This window comes from Rhinoraja longicauda, chromosome 24 (assembly GCF_053455715.1).
Source record: "Rhinoraja longicauda isolate Sanriku21f chromosome 24, sRhiLon1.1, whole genome shotgun sequence".
NCBI classification, from domain to species: Eukaryota; Metazoa; Chordata; class Chondrichthyes; order Rajiformes; family Arhynchobatidae; genus Rhinoraja; species Rhinoraja longicauda.
Genome location: NC_135976.1, coordinates 31,441,026 through 31,454,140, shown reverse-complemented (window position 1 = coordinate 31,454,140; position 13,115 = coordinate 31,441,026). Strand labels below are relative to the sequence as shown.

Genomic DNA, 13,115 nt, shown 5'->3' with positions numbered 1-13,115 from the left:
TCGAATTTTGCTTGTTGGCCCATAACTTGGGACTGCGTGCGTGCGTGAGTTCAAAGTGAGTTTATGCAGAGTCAGCATTTTGTAGGTTGACTCACAGACCTGCATCAATTTACCTGTTAAGCCAAATGATTAGAATAGTTGCTTGTGCAGAATGACTGCCCCAGTCCTTCTCTCGGTGGGAGTGACCGGCCTCACCTTGGAGAACCAAAGCAAATTAGACCGTAATTAATGAATGTGCAAGGGAGTTGGTCCACCCATCGCCTCTGTTCTGACTCATGAAGGAGCCACCCAGTTGCTTCCATCCTTCCTCCCTGCCGTCCGCAGCTCATTAAGCTATTTTCCTCCATATACATATTTGCAAATCCTTTCTCCAAAGTTTAGTTTAGTTTAGTTCAGAGATGCAGCGTGGAAACAGGCCCTTCGGCCCACCGGGTCCGCGCCGACTACGGTTGCCAACTGTCCCGTATTAGCCGGGACATCCCGTATATGGGCTAAATTGGTTTGTCCCGTACGGGACCGCCCTTGTCCCATATTAGGCCCAGGGGGGGCGCTGTAGGTTCGGACACTACAGGTCTGGACACTGTAGGCCGGGAGCCGCTGTTGGTCCAGACGGTGTAGGCCCGGAGGCCTGAGCGACGCCTAACTGAGGTTGCATAGCAACCCACCACCCGGCCCGGGCGGCCGCCATTGGTGGAGCGGGGGCACGTGGCCGCTGGCTGGGTGAGGTCACGTGGGGCGCGGGGCGGTGACGTCACCTTTTGTCCCTTATTTGGGAGTGAGATAGTTGGCAACCCGGGCGCCAACCATCAGTCACCGGCACACTATTAGCTCCATGTTATCCCACTTACGCATCCTATACACACACACACACACACACACGCACGCACGCACGCACACACACGCACGCACACACACACGCACACGCACACACACACACACACGCACACACACACACACACACACACACACACACTGGGGGAAATTTACAGAAGCCAATTAACCTGCAAACAAGCAAGAAACCGGAGCACCTGGAGGAAACCCACGCGGTCACAGGGAGCACGTGCAAACTCCACACAGATAAAAGAGAGAGGGTCAAGACTTGTTGATTGTCAAATGGAATAATAAAATTCTTACTTGCAAAATTGTAAAGATAGCACTCTGTAAAACCCAAAATAAACACCAAAAAAGTCCAGCGTGTATGTGTGTGTGTGTATATATATATATATATATATGTGTGTGCGTATATATATGTGTGTATATATATATATATACACATATGTGTGTGTGAATATATATATATATATATATAGTGTAAGAAGATAACTGCAGATGCTGGTACAAATCGAAGGTATTTATTCACAAAATGCTGGAGTAACTCAGCAGGTCAGGCAGCATCTCAGGAGAGAAGGAATGGGCGACGTTTCGGGTCGAGGAATCGGGTCACCCATTCCTTCTCTCCTGAGATTCTGCCTGACCTGCTGAGTTACTCCAGCATTTTGTGAATATATATATATATGTGTGTGTGTGTGTGTGTGTGTGTATATATATAAAAACACACACACATTATAAAACAATATATATTATATGTATTATATTTTAAAAGTTCGGTGTGTGTATTTATATATATATATATATATATACGCACACACTGAACTATTTTAAATATATAATATACATATGTTGTTTTATATATTGTAGATATAATCTACAATATATGCACACACACACGCATGTATGTATGTATACATACGTGCGTAAGGAATGGGTTCCATTTTCACTGCCGTCCATGAATTGATTTGCCCGTGATTGTGAAAGCGCATGATCACGGGCAAATCAATTCATGGACGGCAGTGAAAATGGAACCCATTCCTTACGCACGTATGTATACATACATACATGCGTGTGTGTGTGCATATATTGTATATTATATCAACAATATAACTTTTTTTCTCTTTCTGTCTCTCTCTCTCTCCATTCGAGGGGTGATCTTATTGAGGTGTACAAAATCATGAGAGGAATAGATCGAGTACAGTGTAAAGCTATTTTATTGCGTGCTAACAAGTCAGCGGAAAGACAACACACACATGATCACAATCGAGCCGTCCATTCCGTGAAGTCTTCTCTTCACCATTACAGCGCTGAAGGAGATCCATCTCGGATCTTGCACATGAGTCAATTCCCTGCCCCTCCTGCCAATATGAGAGTGGTATTTCTTTTAGCGGGATATGCAGGGAATAGAGTGATATTGGATCATGCGCAGGCAGAAGAGACGAACTTGTCTTGGCACCATGACCTGCACAGACATTGTGGGCCGAAGGGCCTGTTCCTGTCCTGTACCTTTCTATATCCTTGGTAAACTCGTCCACGTACCAGAGATGGAATCCCGTATTTTGGGCTAAACTGGTTTGTCCCGTACGGGACCGCCCTTGTCCCATATCAGATCCGGGGGGGGGGGGGGTGCTGTAGGTCCAGACTTTTCTATCTTTTCCTGAGATATTTTTGCCATCTTTTCCTGAGATATTTGCTACATTATTTTTGCAAGATGAAAGTTTTCTCGCTAATCTTTTTGCTGCCTTTGCAAGAAAATCTTTTGTACACGTTTTAACTTGGAGCGAAGTTTTCTTTTCTGTCTTTTTTTGTTTTGGTCCTTATTTTTGGAGTTTTAAATTTAAGGTCGACTTTTTTTTTGTGTGTGTGTCGGGGGAAAGGTTTACAAGTAACGTGGAATTGAATTGAATTGGATTTTCAGGGGGAAATGCTGGAAACTACTAAGATAATCAGCAGCACCGATGAAGTACGAGGAACTGGGAAAAGTTAAAAGTGAACAGAGTTTTAAGTAACAGAGACTGAGGGGGAAAGGGGGCAGAAGGAACAAAGAGCAGAGGACGAAAGGTCATAGTGATGCAGTGTGGAAACAGGCCCTTCGGCCCAACTTGCCCACGCCGACCAACATGTCCCAGATACACCTGTCCCACCCGCCCGTGTTTGGACCATATCCCTCCAAACCTGCCCTATCCATGTAAGACTCAAAAAGCTGGAGTAACTCAGCGGGACAGGCAGCATCTATGGAGAGAATGAATGGGTGACGTTTTGGGTCGAGACCCTTCTTCAGACTGGTTAGGGATAAGGGAAACGAGAGATATAGACAATGATGTGTAGAGATAATGAATGAATGAATAAAAGATGTGCAAAATAGTAACAAAAGAAACAGGCCTTTGTTAGCAATATCGTCCGTCCTATCCATGTACCCGTCGAACTGTTTCTTAAACGTTAGGATAGTCCCAGCCTCAACGACCTCCTCTGGCAGCTCGTTCCGTACACCCACCACCCTTTGTGTGAAAAAGTTACCCCTCAGATTCCTGTTAAATTTTTTCCCCTTCACCTTAAACCTATGTCCTCAGGTCCTCGATTAACCTACTCTGGGCAAGAGACTCTGTGCATCTACCCGATCTATTCCTCTCATGATTTTGTACACCTCAATAAGATCACCCCTCATCCTCCTGTGCTCCAAAGTCCCAGCCTACTCAACCTCTCCCTGTAGCTCACACCCTCTGGCCCTGACAACATCCTCGTAAACCTTCTCTGTACCCTTTCCAGCTTGACAACGTCTTTTCTATGACACTGTGCCCAGAACTCTAAATGCGGCCTCACCAACGTCTTGTACAAGTGCAACATGACCTCCCAACTTCTCCACTCAGAAGGTCTGTGGTGTGGTGGAGGTGTCGGCTGAAAGGGTCAGAGACCCAAGTTTCGATCCCGACCTCGGTTGCTGTCTGTGTGGAGTTTGCACGTTCCCTATAAATTGGCCACTGGTGTGTTGGGAGTGGATGAGAAAGTGGGATAACATAGAGACGGCGTGAGCGGGTGATCACAGGCCAGTGGCCACTGGGTCCGTGCCGACCAGCGAGCAGCCTGTACACTTGGCAAAACCCCACACGCCAGGGACAATTTACAATCTTTACATCAGCCAATGAACCTACAAAGTTGCACGTCTTGGGAATGTGGGAGGGGACAGGAACAATAGACAATAGACAATAGGTGCAGGAGGAGGCCATTCGGCCCTTCGAGCTAGCACCGCCATTCAATGTGATCATGGCTGATCATTCTCAATCAGTACCCCGTTCCTGCCTTCTCCCCGTACCCCCCTGACTCCGCTATCCTTAAGAGCTCTATCCAGCTCTCTCTTGAATGCATTCAGAGAATTGGCCTCCACTGCCTTCTGAGGCAGAGAATTCCACAGAGCACCCGGAGAAGACCCACGCAGTCATAAGGGGGGAGAGTGTGCAAACTCCGTGCAGACAGCACCCGTAGTTAGGATCGAACCTGGTTCTGTGGCGCTGTAAGGCAGCAGCTCTACCGCCGGGCCCAAAAGCTGGAGTAACTCAGCGGGGGTCAGGCAGCATCTCTGGAGAAAAAGAATAGGCAAAGTTTCGGGCCGAGACCCTCCTTCAACTCTACCGCTGCACCACCCTTTCCGTAAATGTCCATTAATCTCACTACAAATGTGCAAATTCCCTGCTCCTGTGCTGAATAGCCTTCCCACACCCTGCACGGATTACTGAGTGTTTCCAGCATTATCAATTTTCATTTGTGATTTCCGGAACCTAGATTTTATTCTTTTTTTGTTTAGTTTTTGGATCAATATCGATTGGTCCACATTCTCAGAAACAATACCTCGCTTGTTTTTTTTTTGTGGTGTATAATCATCAATGGAACATTTTTGTTACCTGAAGCAAAATAATGCTGCTTTTTTTTTCCTTTTGATTTCACTTTTTTTCCCCCTCTTACCATCTGCATGGTCTTTTAACTTTTTTTCTCTTTCTGTCTCTTTCTCTCTCTCTCTCTCTCCATTCCCCCTCCCCCCCCCCCTCCCCTCCTTCCCCGTTCGTACCGCGATTTTCCTCTTTCATTCCACCTCTTGGGGCCTCAGTAAGAGTGGGTGCCTCAGCCCTGCTGGCCACAGTGTGGACTGCAACTACAGTCTGAGTGAGGCCTGTGTAGAAGAACAGTCAAAGAAATGTAAGTAAGCAAGGTGTTACCTCTCTGTGCTTTTAGACCCTTCGAGACACAGCACGGAAACGGGCCCTTCGGCCCACCGAGTCCAGGCTGACCACCGATCACCCGCTAGTGGTTGCCAACTATCTCACTCCCAAATAAGGGACACGGTGACTTTCACTGCCCCACGTGACCTCACGCAGACAGCGGCCACGTGCTCCTGCTCCACCAATGGTGGCGGGTTGCTATGCAACCTCCGTTAGGCGGCGCCAGAGCATCCGGGCCTACCCTATCTGGGCCTAAAGCGTCCGGGCCTACAGCGTCTGGGCCTACAGTGTCCAGGCCTACAGCGTCCGGGCCTATAGCGTCCAGACCTACAGCATCCGGACCTACAGCGTCCGGGCCTACAGCGTCCGGGCCTACAGCGCCCCCTGGGCCTAATACAGGACAAGGGCAGTCCCGTACAGGACAAACCAGTTTAGCCCGAAATACGGGATGTCCCGGCTAACACGGGCCAGTTGGCAACCCTACCACCCGCTCACACTAGTCCTATGTTGTCCCACTTTCTCATCCACTCCCCCCAGACTGGGGGCAGTTTTACAGAGGGCCAATTAACCTACAAACCCGAGCTAGGGTAGCAAAATGGTGGAGTAACTCAGCGGGACGGGCAGCATCCCTGGAGAGAAGGAATGAGTGGCGTTTCTGGTCGGGGCCCTTCTTCAGGCTGAGAGTCGGGGGAGAGGGTAACTGGAGACGTGGGAGGGTGAGGTGTGATCAAAGCTGACGATGATGAGCGAGTCTGGGTTAAGACGTGGTCCTAGAGCTGGAGAGGGAGCAGGAGGCATCACAGAGCAGGGAGGGAGGGGTGCTGCAGAACTCTCGTCAGAGAGAGGAGGAGAACTTCTTCACAGTGTGCAGGAGGGAACAGCAGATGCTGCTTTACACCGAAGTTGGACACAAAATGCTGGAGGAACTCAGAGGGACGGACGGGCAGAATATTTACACGCTGTATCTCTAAACTGAACTAATCAAAAATCTGTCGGTCTATGCCTTAAAAATGTCCGTTGGTATTGGCAACGTGGCAAGTCAGTCGTCTGTGGCAATGAATAGACAATAGGTGCAGGAGGAGGCCATTTGGCCATTCGAGCCAGCACTACCATTCAATGTGATCATGGCTGATCATTCTCAATCAGTACCCCGTTCCTGCCTTCTCCCCATACCCCCTGACTCCGCTATCCTTAAGAGCTCTATCTAGCTCTCTCTTGAATGCATTCAGAGAATTGGCATCCACTGCCTTCTGAGGCAGTGAATTCCACAGATTCACAACTCTCTGACTGAAAAAGTTTTTCCTCATCTCCGTTCTAAATGGTCTACTTCTTATTCTTAAACTGTGGTCCCTGGTTCTGGACTCCCCCCAACATTGGGAACATGTTTCCTGCCTCTAACGTGTCCAACCCTTTAATAATCTTATATGTTTCGATAAGATCCCCTCTCATCCTTCTAAATTCCAGTGTATACAAGCCTAGCCGCTCCAGTCTTTCAACATATGACAGTCCCGCCATTCCGGGAATTAACCTAGTAAACCTACGCTGCACGCCCTCAATAGCAAGAATATCCTTCCTCAAATTTGGAGACTGCACACAGTACTCCAGGTGCGGTCTCACTAGGGCCCTGTGCAACTGCAGAAGGACCTCTTTGCTCCTATACTCAACTCCTCTTGTTATGAAGGCCAACATTCCATTGGCTTTCTTCATTGCCTGCTGTACCTACCTGCATGCTTCCTTCCAGTGACTGATGCGCTGATACTTCTCCGCCCCTCACGATTTGGTAGTTGTCTTCGCGTTTGTCCCTCAGCCTCCCGCCCGCGCTCCAGGGAACAAACAAAGCCCCAGCCTCGGGACCTTGCGTGGCCCTCGTGTGGAATGGGATTCAGTGTCCATGGCGGCTTGTTACTAACCAAGTTCTTCCATTTGCGACCTCAGGCTTCAACTTCACCCAGAGAGGAAGATCACAAGGAGCACAGCACCTTCACCATGGCCTTAAACAACCTGGACAGGATGGACTTCACCAAGAATCTGACAGAGGGTGAGACCAGCCACACGTCCAGGCCCAGGCCCAGCTACACACCCAGGCCCAGCCACACTCCCAGGCCCAGCCACACACCCAGGCCCTGGCCCAGCCACACACCCAGGCCCAGCCACACACCCAGACCCAGGCCCAGCCACACACTAAGGCCCAGCCACACACACACACCCAGGCCCAGCCACACACCCAGGCCCAGACCCAGGCCCAGCCACACACCCAGGCCCAGCCACACACACACACCCAGGCCCAGGCCCAGCCACACACCCAGGCCCAGCCGCACACCCTGGCCCAGCCATACACCCAGGCCCAGCCACACACCCAGGCCCAGGCCCAGCTACACACCCAGGCCCAGCTACACGCCCAGGCCCAGCCACACTCCCAGGCCCAGCTACACACCCAGGCCCAGGCCCAGCCACACACCCAGGCCCAGCCACACACCCAGGCCCAGCTACACACCCAGGCCCAGCCACACACCCAGGCCCAGCCACACATGCAGGCCCAGCCACACACCCAGGCCCAGCCGCACACCCAGGCCCAGGCCCAGCCACACACCCAGGCTCAGGCCCAGCTACACACCCAGGCCAAGGCCCAGCTACACACCCAGGCCCAGGCCCAGCTACATGCCCAGGCCCAGCCACACACCCAGGCCCAGGCCAAGCCACACACTCAGGCCCAGGCCCAGCCACACACCCAAGCCCAGGCCCAGCTACACACCCAGGCCCAGCCACACACCCAGACCCAGCTACACACCCAGGCCCAGGCCCAGCCACACACCCAGGCCCAGTTACACACCCAGGCCCAGCCACACACCCAGGCCCAGCAACACACCCAGGCCCAGCCACAAACCCAGGCCCAAGCCTGCGTTATGAACGGATCAAAGACCAGGCAGATTTGCCGCTGCATTTGAATTGGGCGGTGCGGATACACAACCAGGGATGTAATGCTGAGGCTCCATAAGGCTTTGGTTGGGCCGCGTTTGGAGTATTGTGAGCAATTTTGGGCCCCATATCTGTGGAAGGATGTGCTGGCCCTGGAGAGGGTCCAGGGGAGGTTTACAAGAACGATCCCAGGAATGAATGGGTTAACATATGATGAGCGTTTGTTGGCACTGGGCCTGTGCTCGCTGGAGTTTAGAAGGATGAGGGGGGACCTCATTGAAACTTATCAAATAGTGAAAGGCCTGGATAGAGTGGATGTGGAGAGGATGTTTCCACGAGCAGGAGAGTCTAGAGGTCACAGCCTTAGAATTAAAGGGATGTTCTTTTAGGAAGGAGATGGGCAGGAATTTCTTTGGTCAGAGGGCGGTGAATCTGTGGAATTCATTGCCACAGAAGGCTGTGGAGGCCAAGTCGATGGATATTTTTAAGGCAGAGACGGATAGATTCTTGATTAGTAGGATGTCAGGGGTTACGGGGAGAAGGCAGGAGAGGGGGTTCGGAGGGAGAGATAGATCAGCTATATGTCGGCCATGGAGGTGTCCGGAGAGGACCGGGCAGAGTTAGTGGAGAGGGGTCGGCGCGGCGGTCAATGATGGCGCCGACCGACGGACGAGGAAGGGCCACGTGGAACTGATGCCGCTGCTGGGGAAAGAACAGAGGAGGAGACGGTGTGGGGGAGGAGGGAAGGAACAAAGGAGGACCCCATGTGGGGGTGGGGGGGAAGGAACAAAGGAGGACCCCGTGTGGGGGGGGAGAGGAACAAAGGAGGACCCCGTGTGGGGGGGGGGAAGGAACAAAGGAGGACCCCATGTGGGGGGGGGGGAGAACAAAGGGGGACCTGACACAGGGGAGGGGGGATTTGTAAGCGCCCTTTATGGGCGACTATTTGCATACCTTTGGCAAGCAAGCAATGAATTCCACTTGTGACGATAAAGCATTCAAATCAATTCAATGATTGAATGGCGGAGTAGACTTGATGGGCCGAATGGCCTAATTCTGCTCCTATCATTTATGACCTCACAGCACGGTGGCGCAGCGGTAGAGTTGCCAGAGCCGAGTCTCCAGGGGCAACTCTGCCGCCGTGCCACTGTGTGTGCGTGCGTGCGCGTGCGTGCGTGCGTGTGCGCGAGGAAGCACACGTGGTGGCCGAGAGCACGTGCAAACTCCACACCCACAGCAGCGGAAGCTGGGATTGAACCGGGATGGATCTGCAGTGATTCGTGTTCACGGTGCCCCCAGGGCATTGCCTAACCGGCTTGTCTCCTCTCCTCTCCCCTGCAGTGATGCCAAACATTGAGAAGTTGTTATCCAATGATTGGAAAGACAAGTTGCTGGAAAAGTGCTCACTCAGCAGCAAAGACATCAAAGGTACGGTGATCAGTGCGACTTAGTCCCGTGCCAACAGCCTGCCCCTCTCCGCTCCGTGACGTAACGGCCTGCTCCTCCCTCGCCTTGTGTTGCCCCCCCTGTGTGGGTACGTAGGGTCGTGCCCGCTTGCCACACCAGGCGCAGTGGTAGAGTTGTCGCCTCACTGCACCAGAGACCCGGGTTCGATCCTGACCACGGGTGCTGTCCATACGGAGTTTGCACGTTCTCCCCATGACCCGCGTGGGTTTTTTCCGGGTGCTCCGGTTTCCCCCCACACTCCAAAGACGTGCAGGTTTGTAGACTAATTGGCTTGGGTAAATAGACAATAGACAATAGGTGCAGGAGGAGGCCATTCGGCCCTTCGAGCCAGCACCGCCATTCAATGTGATCATGGCTGATCATTCTCAATCAGTACCCCGTTCCTGCCTTCTCCCCATACCCGCTGACTCTGCTATCTTTAAGAGCTCTATCTAGCTCTCTCTTGAATGCTCTCTCACTGGCATTTGTATACAAAGGGCTGGTTGATGTTCCAGAAATAACTTGACCCAAATTAAAAACGCCCCCATTTTATCTTGAAGTTTTAAATAAGTTAATTTGAAAGTCAGGCATGAAATCGAAGTGTCAGTGGAGGAAAATTTGTTAATTTTGGAAAATAATTGATTACTTCAATTGATCTGAATGGGGTTTTAAACGTGTTGTGTTGGGAACACATCTAAACTCTTAAAAAGCCATTGCAGAGTGGGCTTCTGAGTCATACAGCTCTTGTCCGCCTGTGGATCGGACCCCCTGGCGAACATGCATAGGGGGCAGTTTTAAACTTTACTTTTTCGATTTTAGAGATACAATAGAAGACAATGGACAATTCAATGTGATCATGGCTGATCATTCTCAATCGGTACCCCGTTCCTGCCTTCTCCCCATACCCCCTGACTCCGCTATCCTTAAGAGCTCTATCTAGCTCTCTCTTGAATGCATTCAGAGAATTGGCCTCCACTGCCTTCTGAGGCAGAGAATTCCACAGATTCACAACTCTCTGACTGAAAAAGTTTTTCCTCATCTCAGTTCTAAATAGCCTACCCCTTATTCTTAAACTGTGTCTCGCCCTGAGGCGTCACCCATTCCTCTCCAGAGATGCCGCCTGTCCCGCTGAGTTACTCCGCCATTTTGTGTCCTCTCTTGGAGAGAGGGGGGGGTCTGTTGCTGTACTGAGCCGTTCCGCGGAAGGCGTTGTTAATTGAGTGCCTGGCTGTTTTGCGTTGGGTCAGGGACAGCAGAGAGCCTGGCGGAGAAAGAGCTGCAGCTGCTGGTGATGATAAACCAGCTGTCCAGCCTGCGGGAGCAGCTCCTGACAGCCCACGCGGAGCAGAAGAACATGGCGGCCATGTTGTTTGAGAAGCAGCAGCAACAGATGGAGTTGGCCAGGCAGCAGCAGGAGCAGGTGAGTGGTTCCGGCTTAGTCTCGTGCCCCCTGCACCCAGGTACATGTGAAAAGCTTTTTGTTGCGTGCCAACCAGCCAGTGGAAAGACCATGCAGATCGGGGTATGCCCACATTCCTCACTCCCAAATACGTACCAATTGAGAATCGTTGTCCGAAAGATTGCTTTGTTGTTTTTGGAACTGTGTTATCTCTAGTGGTTGCCAACTTCCTCACTCCCAAATAAAGGACAAAGGGTGACGTCGCCGCCCCGCGCCCCCACGTGACCTCACCCAGCCAGCGGCCACGCGCTCCCGCTCAGATTCACGATTGGTACGGGTGTCAGGGATCACGGGGAGAAGGCAGGAGAATGGGGTTGGGAGGGAGAGATGGATCAGCCACGATTGAACGGCGGAGAAGACTCGATGGGCCGAGTGGCCTAACTACTCCTATCGCTTATGATCTTATGAACGATATTCTGACGCGGTATCTTCCCCCTTTGCTCTGCCTGTTGTGCTTGGAGTTTGGCTTGATTGTATTTGTGTGTGGTATTACATGATCTGTTTGGACAGCCTGCAGGAGCGAGCTTTTGGCTGTACCACACTGCATGCACCCCTTCTCCTAGAACCTCTGAACCTATCCTGCTCAACGGTTTTGCGGCTGGGATGTAAAGCAGATGGATGCTAAATGAAGGAGAAACTCAGCGCTGGTCAGGCAGCATCTCGGGGGAGAAGGAACGGGTGACGTTTGGGGTCAAGGACCCTTCTTCAGACTGATGCCAATAGACAATAGGTGCAGGAGGAGGCCATACGGCCCTTCGAGCCAGCACCGCCATTCAATGTGATCATGGCTGATCATTCTCAATCAGTACCCCGTTCCTGCCTTCTCCCCATACCCCCTGACTCCGCTATCCTTAAGAGCTCTATCTACCTCTCTCTTGAATGCATTCAGAGAATTGGCCTCCACTGCCTTCTGAGGCAGAGAATTCCACAGATTCACAACTCTCTGACTGAAAAAGTTTTTCCTCATCTCAGTTCTAAATGGCCTACCCCTTATTCTTAAACTGTGGCCTCTTGTTCTGGACTCCCCCAACATCGGGAACATGTTTCCTGCCTCTAACGTGTCCAACCCCTTAATAATCTTATACGTTTCGATAAGATCTCATCTCATCCTTCTAAATTCCAGTGTATACAAGCCTAGTCGCTCCGGTCTTTCAACATATGACAGTTCTTGTTCTGGACTCCCCCAACATTGGGAACATGTTTCCTGCCTCTAACGTGTCCAACCCCTTAATAATCTTATACGTTTCGATAAGATCTCATCTCATCCTTCTAAATTCCAGTGTATACAAGCCTAGTCGCTCCGGTCTTTCAACATATGACAGTCCCGCCATTCCGGGAATTAACCTAGTAAACCTACGCTGCACGCCCTCAATAGCAATGACCCGCCCCCTCCCCTGACATCAGTCTGAAGAAGGGTCCTCGACCCGAAGCGTCACCCATTCCTTCTCTCCCGAGATGCTGCCTGACCCGCTGAGTTACCCCCCCAGCATTTTGTGACTACCTTCAATTGAGACCAGCACCTGCAGTTTTCTTTCCTTGCACGTTTAATTAAAGCAGGTGTTTTGTTGTGCCGGCAGATAGCCAGACAGCAGCAGCAGCTCGTCCAGCAGCAACACAAAATCAACCTCCTGCAGCAGCAGATCCAGGTACGAGGCCCGGCCGTTTACTCACTTCATTTTCACGTGTAGCGACCGTGAAAAGCGGAAATGCTTTTTGTTGCGTGCTAACCAGCCAGCGGAAAGACAACACCTGATTACAATCGAAACCATTTACCGGTGTACCGATACAGGAGAAGGGAGTTTAGCTTAGTCTTAGTCGAGAGATACAGCGCGGAAACTGGCCCTTCGGCCCATCGAGTCTGCGCTGCCGATAACACCACCCTGGCACACAGTAGGGACAGTTTTTACGCTTGATACCAAATCCATTAACCTACAGAGTTGTACGTCTTTGGAATGTGGGAAGAAACCGAAGATCTTGGAGGTCAACATTCAATGGGAGGTGAAGCTGGTAAAGTCCGATGGAGGAGAATCTGAGGGTCACCAATGTGGTAGATAGTATTTCAGCTCTGTGGTTGCGGTGGGATGGTTCAGTTGCCTGAAAAACAGCTGGGAAGAAACTGTCCCTGAACCTGGAGGTGTGCGTTTTCACACTTCTGTACCTCTTGCCCAATGGGAGAGGGGAGAAGAGGGAGTGGCCGGGGTGCGAGTCGTCCGTGATTATGCTGCTGGCCTTGCCGAGGCAGCGTGAGGTGT

At 51.4% G+C, this 13,115-nt stretch overlaps 1 protein-coding gene across 5 annotated transcripts in view; it reads left to right on the top strand.

The window, feature by feature from the left end:
• Positions 1-13,115, top strand: part of LOC144605576 (transcription factor SOX-13-like) — a 133,703-nt gene that overhangs the window by 98,058 nt on the left and 22,530 nt on the right. For 4 of the 5 annotated variants that reach the window (XM_078420996.1, XM_078420993.1, XM_078420994.1 and 1 more), the window contains exons 3-6: positions 6,978-7,080; positions 9,300-9,386; positions 10,652-10,824; positions 12,441-12,509. In XM_078420996.1, coding sequence (XP_078277122.1) covers positions 6,978-7,080; positions 9,300-9,386; positions 10,652-10,824; positions 12,441-12,509 — 432 coding nt within the window. Of the gene's footprint in view, positions 1-4,934; positions 5,020-6,977; positions 7,081-9,299; positions 9,387-10,651; positions 10,825-12,440; positions 12,510-13,115 lie in introns of those variants that run through there. The other variant, XM_078420997.1, reaches the window with a different exon arrangement.